Source organism: Mauremys reevesii, linkage group 1 (genome assembly GCF_016161935.1).
Source record: "Mauremys reevesii isolate NIE-2019 linkage group 1, ASM1616193v1, whole genome shotgun sequence".
Taxonomy (NCBI): domain Eukaryota; kingdom Metazoa; phylum Chordata; order Testudines; family Geoemydidae; genus Mauremys; species Mauremys reevesii.
The window spans coordinates 263,183,232-263,197,740 of record NC_052623.1 but is presented as its reverse complement, the minus strand read 5'-3'; the positions used below and the strand labels follow the sequence as shown (position 1 = coordinate 263,197,740).

General features: G+C 40.5%; 1 protein-coding gene across 1 annotated transcript in view; it reads right to left on the bottom strand.

Annotated features, from left to right (window-relative positions):
- RFX4 (regulatory factor X4) overlaps nt 1-14,509 on the bottom strand; it is a 100,945-nt gene that overhangs the window by 56,748 nt on the left and 29,688 nt on the right. The window contains exons 5-7 of the mRNA XM_039519314.1: nt 7,753-7,814; nt 1,824-2,037; nt 839-916 (exon numbers count right to left, since the gene is read on the bottom strand). Of these exons, the coding sequence (XP_039375248.1) occupies nt 839-916; nt 1,824-2,037; nt 7,753-7,814 (354 nt within the window). The remainder of the gene's footprint in view (nt 1-838; nt 917-1,823; nt 2,038-7,752; nt 7,815-14,509) is intronic.

Genomic DNA, 14,509 nt, shown 5'->3' with positions numbered 1-14,509 from the left:
ATCAGCAATTTTGGGAGTTTGAACTTCTTGAACTATAACAAAGGCTATGTAAGTGCATGACCAGAAAGTTCTCGGACTAAGAAAAATAGGTTGCAAATTTGTGGGGGTAGTTTATATACTGAAGCCAGTCAAACCTATGTGATGCCTCAAACTGGCTGCAATAAATCAGTCTGACTCTTGTATCCAGAATATGTGCCCATTCCTAACAGATATCCAAGCAATCAATGGTAAGTGTTACTAGCAGCACAAGGCTGTAACTGGGTAATGGTAAATTTATACTGACCATCGAGAAAAATGCCTGAAGATTGATATGTTACTGTATAAAGATCTCCCTAGGAAAGTGATGGAACACTCATTTCTTGAATCACTCAAAATTGGACTGGCCAGCACTTAAAGAGTATACTGTAGGGGCCAAACCTGCATTGGAGGAGGGGTAGACTAGATAATTTAGTAGATTTTTTTCTCTAATTTATGTGATGGTATAAATAAGAGTTATCATAGAATATCAGTGTTGGAAAGGACCTCAGAAGGTCATCTAGTCCAACCCCCTGCTCAAAGCAGGACCAACCTCCAGACAGATTTTTACCGTAGTTCCCTAAATGGCCCCCTCAAGGACTGAACTCACAATCCTGGGTTTAGCAGGCCAATGCTCAAACCACTGAGCTATCCCTTCCCCCATGCATAAATCACCGTATATACACTAATGTAAATATCCTCCATTATTTACAAAAATGTACCAGATAATCTATAATTTGAAATATCACATTCAAAATATGCTCCAGAAGTCCTGGATACATTAAATGTTATTAAACTACAGCTCTTTTCTTTCTCAGCATACCTCATCAAAGTTGGCTCTTATTACAGTGTCTAGTATCCGCTGACAGTGAGTTCTGTACATCATAATAAAGGTAGAAACCTGAGAAAGAAAAGGAAAGACACACAAAAGATCATTTTACTTAAAAAAAAAAATCAAATCAAATTTAAAAAATGTCTGCTTTAAAAATGACTATCAAAATACACAGTACAAAAGGAACATGGAGGTTTCCCTCCATATATAATTTCAAAAAATACTAAAATCAGCTGAAGTGATGAGTTCAATTAGATAACTATTAGGAACAATGCAAGTCTTAAAGCTAAATTCTCCTTTTTGAGACCTACAGAGGATTCCTTGATGGAGATTCTGCAAGTATAAAATGAGCAAAAAAACCTTGATGAGCTCAACAGGAAGAACATAGCCCTTAATTAGGATATATAGAACCCTATTAATTTTGTTCCGTTTACATATTTACTAAACACATGAACAGTGTCTGCAAAGTAGATCAATCAAGGGTCAAGACATTTTGCTATATGCACATATAAGATTTCTTTCACTTTCCAGCCTGCAGGAAGGAGAAATGTAGTAAATACACTATTTCCTCAGGAAAGTGTTATAATAGATTTCTTTCAGCTTGCAAACAAGGGAGTTCAGACTTTGTAGATAGTATAGTCAATTACAGAAACAGAGGCCTAGAATATTACAATTGGTGACATAAACAGATACCCGTTGCTAACCCTTTCTTACTGTATACGCTGCGTCTACAGAATGAGTTTACATTGAACTCAGAAATGTTGAAGGGGAAAAAAAAGCTACAGTAGATTTTTTGTCAGACATTTAAGTGAGAGAAAAATACGTGCCCCTAGCACATGGAGCAATTAAGTCCCTCATAAATAAAACCAAGGCATTATTAAACTCACTGTTTTTTAAGATCCTTGTATTTTAGATCAACCTTTCATCAACAGGAAAAAAGCAAGGCAAGCCAAAGAAATATTTCAAAAGCCATTACCTTCTCCTCTGGCAGACTGGCTGGCAGATTTAGATCTTTGACATTTGGAAACTCTGGCAGTAACGTTCCAAGTTTGGATCGTGGTGAATACGCCACTGTCTGTTTGGTTACTTCTTTTTTTCCTGTTTCATTGACCCAGGCTGCTCCTTTCTTAGAATACATCACGTCATAATACTGAGAGCTCTCTTTCACTGCAATGCCATAGTAATGGTACCTGATACATGAAGATACACATTTTATAATCAACCTATTCATACAGCATACAAAAAAAAGGGTGGGAGGAGAGAAAATATGCAATTGCTGGTGGTTTCTCTTGCAAAACAGATGTGTGCCTGGGTACATTTGGTGCACAAGCACCGATTTAATGGCAGAATGACATTGTAATGTATCAAATTTCCAAATATCAAGCCTGCTGGTAAAAATAGGTCTAATCAGGAAGCGTAAAGCTGGTTTTGTGGTAGGGCAGGGACCTAAGGGATTGCAACTTTTTGTTTGTGCTTTCTTAAAATCCTCAGCTGTAGCTTAAAGGTACTTGTTGTCTAAGCACTTGCGCTAGAGTTCTGCAGCTGATCACTTTACTTAGCTATGAGCAGAGACAGAGCGCCAGACCAACAGGACTAGTCCCTCTGCTATATTTCCAGCTCCCTGATTCTCAGGCCGCTGAGTGCTGGTTGGATCCTGGGGAGCAAAAGTCTTTATCACAAACAGAGCTGATTGGAAAACTTCAGAAGAAACAAAATTTCACAGAGAAACAAACAAAAACAAAAAAAAGCATGGCACAAATTGGCAAATCCCAGGAATGTAAATGTCTGGATAAAGTTGATGGCAACTTGGATGGCTATCCTCATTAGGCTGAGACCAACGAGGGCTGTTACATGACAGGATAACACCACCTGTGCTACAATACATAGGGAAAACAGAGCAGGCTTAACACTGTTCTTACATCACTGCCAACTGAATCAGCCCTATCACTGTAAATTTGTGCTACAGCTTAGCATTATCATAGATGATAATGGGACCACTCATTATCCAGTCCAACCCCCTGCATCAAAGCAGGATGGACAATATGATTCTTTCCATCAACTTGCCTAACCTTGACCACAGCAACCCAGCCATCAGTACCTCATTGTGATGATTATGAAAATAGACAATGTCACAAAAATATCCTTCTCTTGAAACATTCATTCACTTCTTTGTTTTTGCTAGAGAGAGTTGTCTGGCATCTTCATGTCCTCTCATAGGCCTAGTGTCACAGACACCTTCTGGGGTGTGGCTCCTCTGGGAGCCCATCAGTGATGCTCCACTGGTCAATCAAAAGAGACTCACTTGAAAACATTAGACTCAGTGGGATTTTCAAAAGCCCCAAAGTGACTTCTGAGCACAAGTCCAATTGGCTTGCAATGGCATTTATGCTTCTACACCACTTCAGCACTTTTGAAAACCCCACTCTCCATTCCCTAGTTCCCTTTAAGGGCTTAGGACAAACCCCAGATTCCACTCAGGACAGCAGACTACCAGACTAGTCCTAACTACAGCTGGCTGAAATTCAGGATTTCTGGTTCAAGGGAAATTTGACAGTTAGAAATCTGACTTCATTCTGATTCAGACTGAAACCAAATTGTTCAAAGTTTCCTGTGTGAACTGAAAATTCTGGGGGGGGGGGGGGAATGGTTTTGGAAACACCATGTGTGGCTTCTATAAGCAGCAGGTAAACTGACAAGAATCACGTCAACTTCATTCAGCAGCGCCCAGGACTCCCAGGGTCTGTGCTTCTGGGGCGGCTCCACCCACAGGAAGTCCTGGGAGTCAGCTGGGATCCCCCAGAGCAATCCACACAGTGAGGCTGCCCCAGAGCCAAACCCTGGAAACACATGTTCGCCAGCAGCCTGCCAGGAAACCAGGCAAGGATCCACCAGAACTCTGCTTGGGACTTAACCAAAGGTCATCGAACCTGAGACATTTCTGAACAATAGTTTGGGTCTGACAAATCAGCATTTTCTGATTAAACTTGCATCAGAAATTTCCCAACCAGCTCTAGTCCTAACCCTGTTCCCCATTTAAGATGTCAATCTTGCATTCCTGCTCAGCTGCCATCTGCTGTACACACTGATGTGCTCCATTTGTTTTATCATAAGTCAGAGCCTCTCAATGGCTCTTATGCTGCATAAAAGGGCTGTAGCAACCTAAAAGGGCTCTAAAAGCACCTTCATAAAGCTGCCTTCTGAGAGCCTCCTGGCAGTCCCTGATGAGGGGGGCATGCCAGAGGTGGGACTGAAGACAGGAGGGACAGGAGGGGCACTGCAGGCTGCCATAACCTAGGCAGGGCCCCAGGATCAGGAGAGCACAAAAATGGATTAAAGCCACCTTTGACTCCACACCCCCTGTGTTCTATCACTAAATTGTTCCTTTAGGGCTAGATTCTGATTCTTTTACTCACGCTGGGTAGCGCTTTACTCCAACGCTAACCTCATGGACTCCATTAGGACTATTCGCGGAGTACATACAATTCACCATGAGTAAGGGATCACCATCTAGCACAGTCAGTTTAATTGGTGAGTTCCTGGGAAATTGTAGGTTGCATCATATGAGAGGCCTTTCCCTCTAAGAAATTCAGCAACTCACAGAAGCTCAATTTGATCTCAGCTATACCCGTTTCAAAATCAATACCTGAACAAAAGTATGGAGAATTTGATAGTATTTTATTCTGTATTATTTCAGTCCTGGCATATTTCACTTAGCAGTACATTACAAAACAGGTTTTTTTCCCCCAATTAAGAAATGGCAATATTCAAAATTAGCTTATTAGGATTATTGCTCCAAAGGACAAAAACTCCTAAGTGTCCTCTGCAAACATTCTTTTTTAACTTTTCCTATCAGTTACCGTGGAAAAGAGTTAAGCCAATGGCCAGTATATGAAAGTTTGAGCTTTAAGAGAATAAAAGGCCAACCATACACAAACATTTTTAGAGCAGAGTGGAATGACTTTTCCTTTCATGGGCTGAGTACCTGCAGTACTCCTTCAGTGAAAGAAATAAAATTCCCTGCACACCATGTAGTTTCCATTGGGAAAAGTAACCCCGTGTTCATACAATTGAAGAGTTTCAAGCTATGGTACCATGCAGAAAGAAATCAGCTTTTATGTATAGCTGCCTTCTCATGGCTCACCTGTTGTGAAAATGTTTTTAAGCTCAGCGAGATAGAACACAGCTGCGTTCTTAGTGGCAATAAACCCTGTTGCAAAGAAGAAAGCTGCTCAGCTGATGACCAGAAGCATAGTGACATTGTAGCTCTGAACTTCCTAATGTTACTTTTTTCTATAAAAAGACTGAAGGCAGAACAGTGTGAAGCTAGATAATCTTAACCACTGGTACATCTGGAGTTCCCTTTGGCAATAGGTGGGTAGTGGAGTGAAATGATATTGGCAGCAATTTGTCTGCCCAGTTGTTGAGAGGGAGACAGATGTTATCTTTTAGTTCTTAGTAATTTCTCTATATAACATTTAATTTGAATGTGATTGGATATTTTTGAAAATAAAAATAGAACTCAGAGCAGTACTGCATATGGCAAAGAGTGTGTTTATTGTGATGGACTGTATTGTGTGCATACATATCTTTACCTTTAATTGGATAAAATCAGAACTACTCATCTGGGTGCTGTGATCCTTGCATTGCTAACAGCTAAAAGAGATGTAGACCTGAAAGAGTTGAATTCCACCCCTCCTGTGCTGTGAAATTTTGAGGGGGCCAAGACATCCAGCACAGTGGCAATCATGAACCCCCTGTGTGGCCCTGCATTTGTTTCTATGCTGACTGCCTAAAACCCTGTAGATTGCTCTGATTATTTTGTTGTTTGTTTTGCCTGCCTTTCCTTGTTTAGAAAGATGGTTAAGGTCAGATGTTAGCAACAACCCAGGCCAAGTCTGAACAGCCTGGGAATCTTACTGGACAATCCAGTGAAACGACACATGGCCACGGGATATCGTACTGACACTCCCACATCACCAAGAATGGATCCGGTAAATATTAAAATAACCACGTCTACCTGGAAATGCACCCACATAACTATGTAATGAGTTGGCCTGTTCAACTGGATGCTGTTCCTGAAGGTGTTCCCTCTGAAAGGCAGTATTGTGGCCAAATGCTGCCCACAAAGTTCTACAGCAGGACCGTGGCTACGACCAACTTTAAATGTGAAAATATGCCCATACCTCTGCATTAAACAGGAGTGTGATTGTGTAATTGCTATCTATTTCTGTTTACGCAAATTAAGCATGGAACTGGGGCTCCTGGTAAATTGCCAGGAAGCCATATTCCTCCAATGGGTCAAGTTGGGGTGTCCCCATTATAGCACAATGGAATTGCTAGTTCCAGCACTCAAATGACAGAAGTACCATCCTCTAAAGGCAATTAATATTATTGACAAACATGGTAGCACTCACCCTTTCCTTTCAGCTGAAAAGCAATTAACCAAATGACGATACAGTTGACACCAGTGTGAGATAGTGTACAGTTGCATCGTATGCTACCCAAAACCAAACTGTCACATCTTCATACATACTGCCTTTGCTGAACCAGTGCCGAAATCATGTCCATTTCTAAACCTGGCTATCTCGAGCCCTCCTGGCCTACAATTTTTTGCTAATGTGCAGCTGGACTAGCCCATCAATTTCATGTCAATAATATTTTGGGTTATTAACCATTATGGTAGCTGGGCAGAAACACATTGGTCTTTGGGATGAGAGCTCAATTTTGAAACTGTCTGGGGGTTATCACTCTGGAAAAAGAGTTCGGTTACAAAACACAGGAAATTCTCATAAAAGTTGCCTCAGGGAGACAGTGGTGGGTTGTTGTACAGTTAGTTTTGATCTCAGTGAAGAGAACCTGCTAGAGACACATCACCATGGAACGATTTATTAGAAGGAAGTGAAATCAGATTTTAAAATGGTATTTGATTGAATATCTTTCATGTTGGTTTCTATCCTTAATATATGTGAATATATAGGTTTAATTATCATTTTATGTGTTTTTCTTATTGATTAGTAACATTGTGCTTGTAGGCTTTCTGTGGGAATGAGAAGTTTTACGAACAAATGTTTGCAGCCATACTAGTTAGCGCTCTCATTTTATATTTTACAAATTAAGGGTCAGATCTGGCCAATATGTGGACCTCCAAGGAAAACCTAGGTGTTGCAGGGAGTGATGTTGCATTCACTCTTCTTCCTGAATCAGTATAGACCCAATTCCTGTGATGTTAGGATGCACTTTACTCTGGAAATTTCATCTTTTGTATGAGACAGAAAACTCAAAACCTGACCACTTATGGTTATTAAAGATCTCATCTTCTCACAAGAGCAGAGGGTATTAACTCCAGGTTCCTGGCCAATTTCCAGTTTGGGCAACTGGATTCTTTCTACCTAAATTCCCTCTAGAATCTCTTTCTGATATAGCGTTCTGCCATTTATGCCCTAAACTGTATGCTATTGAATAACTGCCACATTGCACCCCAGAAATGGTTGCATTTCAGTGGTGGATGTGAAGATCTCAAATAGTGTATGAAGTGCTCTGGAACCTTTTGGCAAGAAAGGTGCTGTATAAAATGTATATGAAACATAAATGATATTATAACTCTACAAAGTTTCAGAGAGTTAGCACAGAATGGTGAAATAAGTAAAAGATGCTATTTTAGACTATTTATAAAGGACTGTAGTTACTACACCACTAAGAGAAAATATTACTTGGTAATGGCTTCCAAGGCAACAGAAATAGAAGTCAATGGGAACGCCACAGTAGAATCTTCAGGCAAAATTTGGTTCTAAAATGCTACAGGGAGAAATTCATCCCTGGTGTCATGCCCCTATCTTCACTGACAGGAAACCATAGCAAAATTTGGCCCTGGGTGAGAATGTGAGATAATACTATACGATGCTCACTTTGACTGGCCTCTGGTTCCGAGTCTTCTTGTTGTTAACTGTGGAAATTGTTGTCTTATTATCTGCAAATAAATACAGTGACATGTTAACAAATCCAAAAAAAATCACATATGCCAATACTGTATTTTTAATATAGCCTGTTTTGGGTAGCATGAGGGAAAGGAAGAGAAATTGGATTGAACGTACACAGGGGAACCACGAGAAATTTGTCACCTAGTGTGCACAATCGCACTCACTCTGCAACAGCACGTAGGCCCAGTTCCCCATTCCAGTTTGTTGCAACTTGGTGCCCAGGATCACAGCACCACTCAGGTTTGGCCTGGTGCCAGGTCGCAACACCTCTCACTGAAATGGGGCCCTGCGACCCTCCATCATGATAAGTTTGGACCCACGGCCTCTCTGAGTGGCAGTGCATCCCTGCATGCTGGGTCACACTACCACGTGTGGGCGCCGGGCAAACCGCCTATTTTCCCCTCTCTCTGGGCAGCCGTACCCCACTCCCCACATTGGCACCCCTGCCAATGGTATGCACCATGTGTAGCAAACTGAGCTGTGGGCACCACTGCACGTACGTGTAAAGTGTGACAGGAGAAATCTGACCAAATTAGCTTTTTCTAAAAAATGATGTATTAATTTAATCCCTTTACTGAATGAGGCAAAATAACAAATGAAATTCAGAACAACTCCATTCACTTAAATGAAATTGCTCTGAATTTATACCAGAGTGAAACGTGATTCATAAACTTTAAGGGCACAGTTCTTCCCTTAAGCTTAATGAGAGTTTCACCCAAAATTGGGTGTACTATTAAAGTTGCTCATATATGTGTTTGCAGGATCAGGGGCTTCGTGTTACCAGAATAAGACATTTATTATTAGAAAATTTGCTACGCGTCTGGTCAAATAAGCCTGAGACTTTACAATTTAGGTAACTTGGTTATGAAATATTAATATGTGGGCAGTAGCTCATCTTGATGGCTCTGGAAGCAGAATGTTTCTTAGAATGCAGTAATTCTTTCGGGGCCCTCACACTCCTGTTATTAAAATACTTGCACTGCTATCAGAGGATTCCTTGGAAAGATGTTGCTGTTTGACAGAGGCCACAATTCTGCTAGATGGGGTTCACGGTTGTGTTTACAGGGGTAGGGCAGAGTTAATGCAGGCTTAATCTACACTCTGGATGGAGAATAACAGTGCACTTCACAAACAGGATAAAGCAAAGAATTTGAACACTGATTTATGCTCCATCGACAATAAAGACGACTGGTAAACCAACACCACATCTTCAGTGCTAGCAACATTTAGGACTCAGACCATTATTAATTCAAACAGTAGATCGTGCCTTCAATAACTATTGACTCCTTCATGCAGTCTAGTCCCTGCACCAGCGCAGAGCCCCTTTGTATGGGTCTGCCCAACTCCTACTGAGGTCCAAGCGAGTGGAACCCCCCACAGGAATGAGCCCAGTCTGCAGTAGCACATGAGGCATGATGAAAACTCTTTCAGCAGAACTGCCAAAACAAGAAAGAAAGCAGTAGGCCTTGCAGATTGGTATGGAGGAGGACTTTCTTCCTTTATTTTATTCCTAGGCGTGCTATTTTCCACCCTAGATTATTGCTGAATTTTTCTCATACTCGATGAAAGCCATGTAAAATTAACTGAAGACAAAAGATAAAAGGAGCTGTTCATACAGAAGAAAATGTCAATTAAAGATGAATTAAATAATATGGACTTTTTCATAAAGTTGTATTTTACCACAATTGGTATCAGCAATCACTGTCTAACCCTGACTGATGATCAAAAGCTCTGGAAGGGGCATTTGGATCAAAGGTGTTTTATAAAGATTATTACAATATCACATATTTAGCTTATTCTTCACACATTTCTTGCCAAATCTACAAATGGTTTTCCTTGTGCAATAGATAATCGATTTGTGTTTGTTTCTCAGAACCTTGCACACACTTTGGCTTATGTCAAAAATGCTACGTATGTTCACACTCACTAGGCTGTTCAGCTTTAATTTCTAGAGCAAAACTTCAGCAAACAGTAAAACACTTTTGTGGAGCTGTGAAAGTTCAGCCTAGCTGTTTGATAAATGAGCAGACGGGCAAGCAGCCCCTCTTTCTTTTTTTGTATGGATTCAATGAAGCCTGCCTAAAGAACACCACATGCTGTTCCAGCTACTGATCTAACATTCCGCAACATCTCAACCTTCCAAATTCCCTTTAATTACACATTAATCCCACCCCTCTCTCTTTCAGTTTCTGCAGACAAGGTTGGGGGCTCCACAGGGCTGTGGGAAAAAAGGCAATGTTGAAGAACCACTTTCTGGGGATTTTTTTCCTTTTTTTTCTTTTGGTGGTTGCTGTCACTCAGAACGTACCATTCCACTCCCAAAGTTGAATATTACAGCAGTAGATTCAAAAGCAAACTTCCTCTATTTTACTTTTACTTTTAAACAATGGAGTAACTTTCAAAGTCTGTCAAGTGCTGATTAAATGTTATAGTGAACACTGTAAATGTGACCCTATGAACCATATGCTGTGGGAGTTCTTAAAATTTAGAAATTAGATATGTCTACATACCAGGGCAGAAATGATCAGGAAAAGAGAAGAACAAATAAAAGCAGAAAATCAGCTGATTTGCCTCCCCCCTTCCCCTGCAAATCCAGTATGTTAAGCAGTAAAATATACTTTCTGGAGCACTGCTGAAGTGTGTTGCTTATAACAATATTCTGTATAAATTATTTTATTAAAAGTCCAGCAAAACTTTAAAGGAAAATTCCAGGATTTTTCCAGAAAACACTATGGGTGGGTGGGGTGTAAGTTCAAGCACAACAGATGTTATTTAAAAAATAATTTATTTTCAATGTTCAGATTTATATGGTTATAGATGACTTTCTTCTAACTCCATGGATGGAACTAGTTCCCTGACAAGAGGCAGGAAGTGAGGCTGAGTAGGTTGGGGAGAATTGTGCATTGAAATCAATGGGAAAAGCAGACATGTGTGACTGTTGGTTTTAAAGTGTGTTTCCACTCTGAAAAGTGACTAAAAACAGCAATATGTGGTTTCATGTTTATTGACTTTCAGTGACTGACAGAGAAAATTTGCTCTTTTTATAAGTAAAGAGATGCTTTTTTTCTAGCTGTCAGAACTGAAAATTCAACTTAGGATCTGAAAATTAAGCTAGGCTCTTTCCTTCCCATCACCAGTAAAGAAGATTCTGTGGGGTGGCTGCAAAGATACCAATGAGGGCAAGATCTGACTCTACAATTTGAACTTGCTTAATAATTCTGTTGGTGATGTGTGAACAAGAATGGAATCCAGCTGCCTTCCTCCTGGCGATGTTGGCTCTGCAGTAGCAACAGAGGTAAAAGATATCATGTGAAATCGTCCTTATACTGGAGTGAGTGGGAATTTGCCATTGATTTCAGCGAGGTCAGAATTTCACTCCATATGTCCCTAAAGTGAGCAAATATAAATCTGAAAACAGAGAGAGCTTTGCTGAATAAGGAGGTGTCATTTTTACATTGTCAATTATTAATACTAAAACCACATTTTTACACTAAACTTTGTTTTACATGAAGTTTCATTTGGGATTTTTTAGTAAGATGGGGCCCAGGAATTTCACGTGAAGATAATCTGTGCTCTCAATACCACCTCAGGAGCCAGTGCTCGACTGATTTCCTTCCCTGCTTAATAACTTCAGCTCTGTCCCTTTCATATGTGCCTTGGCTGAGTCCTGGTCTTTCCTTCTTATGAGAGGGAATCTTGTTTATTTTCCTGTGAGCTATTTAAAAATCTCCCTTATCATTTTGTAAAGCAATCACACAATTAAATAGTCATACCTGATGCTCCTATTAGTGAGTGCCTGGGATTTAGATAAGGTAGGATTCATTATTTCCTAAAATCAGAGCTGTATATTTTTCTTCTCTTTTGAACTATTACCAAACACATCTGCGTTTGTTTAACCCTTTTGACGTTAATCCTGAAATGTGGTTTGATGAAAGTGGACAGAACGTCTGTGTTGTGTTTTAATGTTATTAGCGAGAAGTACATGAGGGACCCTTTTTTGTGTGTGTGTGGTGGGGACAGGTGACCTTTCCTTTCTGAGGCCATAGGGGACACCAGAGATAATGGGAGGAGGGCTCCCCTCAAATCATTCTTATACATTTGAGGCTAAACAGTTGCAATGTAACATGCAATATCTATTATATAGCCACAAAAACAACAAGGAGTCTGGTGGCACCTTAAAGACTAACAGATTTATTTGAGCATAAGCTTTCGAAAGCTTATGCTCAAATAAATCTGTTAGTTTTTAAGGATACAGATTAACACCGCTAACCCTCTGAGGCTATATAGCTATTACATTAAGAAGCAGCTTAATGTAATAGCTAATCCAGCTGTACTTTTGAAACCTAGAATAGTTGCCTGAGTAAATCTAATTTAAATATCAAGTTAAATGTACTTTTGGTAACTCTTAAGATGTTGAAATAAACAGTAAACAAGTCATATCAGTGAAAGTTACCAAATGTTTTATAAACAATTATATAGAAAAATATACAAAAAGTGCAGATATCTGTATTGTACTCTGCATGTGCCATGTAAGCATCAGGCAGGGATAGCTGCAAAAGATATAACTATGCTGCCGAGGTGCACTCTGCCCTTCCGATTTATGCCATCTGTAATTTCTATTATTGCATCACACATGCCTCAGCAGTATGAGACTCAAACACAATCAGGGTCCTCTCTATCTTTAAAATGAGACGTGTATTGTCTATTCTACCTTTAACCCCTGCACCAGGGGCCATCATCCCTTATCCCATTCACCAGTGAGCTGTGAACTTTCTACTTCCCAATTATTCCACCTAAATTCTTCCCTGGTATGAGGCTCAAAAACAGCTTAGGCCTCAGTCTTCATACTGACAGCTAAGGATGGGAGAGACCAGCCATCTTTGTGTTCTTGTGAAGACTCTAGAACTTTTTGGTGCATCAGTTAAAATGTTGTATTTTGCAAAACCTTTTCAAAAAAAGATTCCGCTTCATTTAAACTGTTAATTTTTTGAAGGTAAATTTAATTTTTACAAGTGTATTTGAGCTAAATGGAAGCCTGTGCTATGCTTTGCAATTCTTTCTACTTCTTATTTGAAAATTATTCTTGCCATGCTCCTAACATTATCAAGGGCAATTAAATAAATTTAGAATAAAACAAAAACTATATATTAGCAGCCCAGAACTTGAAATCTGCCGGAACAAAACAGAACTCCCACCACTAAGATTCAGAGTTCCAGTCTAGAACTCATGATTACCAAGTAAGTTCTAAACAAGGCAAGAGAAATTCTCTTACCCCTGATAATAATTTCTGCCATTCAGGTCTGTCTCCAGTTTCCCCAGCAGGGCCCGTCATTCACTGAACATTGACTGATGAGCTGTGCACTCCCTGGGGCTTCCAATACTGCACCCAGAGCACATTCTTTGCGTGTGTGAAATGAGATACAAAACACAGTGTGTGCTATTCCCCAGTTTTAGGGTAATTATTTTTATTGCTCTGGTCTAAGACAACTCTGCCAGGGTGGTCATTCTCCTCTTGTTTGTTGCAGGGGTGAGCTCACTCTCTCAGAGCTGGGCTATCTGTATTTCCCATTAGTGTTAAAACACGAATCACAAATACTGCTGGTACCTTCAATCTTACACAGGAAAGGTGAGGTTCTCACAAGTGCACCGCTTTGACCTAACTCTGCTCCCATTTAAGTTTTACCAACTACTCCAATGCCAAGTGCTTTTGAAACCCCACCTGAGCACCCCCCCACATACATATTCTAGGATCAGTCCCCTAATTATAGGGCATCGTGTAGATGCGCTGCCCCAGGAAGAACAGAAGGAATGCATTGTGCTGCAGAGGCACACCACTGAGATGCAATTCCTCCAGAGCACCCCTTTTCCACTGGTAGGAAGAAGCATGACAAATCAGCCCATTGTAAAATAATACTCCCCTCCCCCTGCATCCTTCTAGCTCTGCTGGCCCGTGCATTGTGGGGGAGGAGGCATGACCTGTGCTTACTGCTCACTCCCACCATGCCCACTTATTTGCGAGGGATGGGGGAGGGTGGGAGCATTGGGAGGGTACTTTACCCCTGCTCCCAAAGCTGTGTGATTCCAATGGAGGAATGAGGTCATAATCCAAACCTAAATCTAGATTGTGACATTGAGGATTGCTATGTCCCAGCTGATACTATCAAGCAAGATAAGGCAGGCTCTTTGCACCCACTTTAAGCACTGGTCCCTGTTCTGACAACTACCTGTTGAGCAGGATCTTACCCTGCAAACAGTCCTACCGGCTCAGGCCCTTTAGGGAAGTTTGTGAAGCCCTTGCTTGAATCCAGCTATGTACAAAATCTTCCACTGCAAGAGTTCATCCAGCTCAATGGAATTCAGCCTAATTCACATGTGACACTGCACCCCATATTCTTCCCAGTGATATTATGATGATAGGATTATGGCATAATTATGATGCATTTTGTACAAGATAAGTCATGTGAGGTGCCATTGAAAAGGTTATGATTTGCTGAATATGCTTATCCCATTTGTATATTGGCATCATTTTTGTATCTGAAGTTTTGAATATTGACTATGTTTCTGTACTTCAAATGTAGTTACACCTGGGTAACGCCCACTAGACAAGGTGCTTTTGGTCTAAATAATAGGTGGGGAAGGGCCTATTCAGGGCAACGGGCCATTAGAAAGAACAATAGGCCTTAGG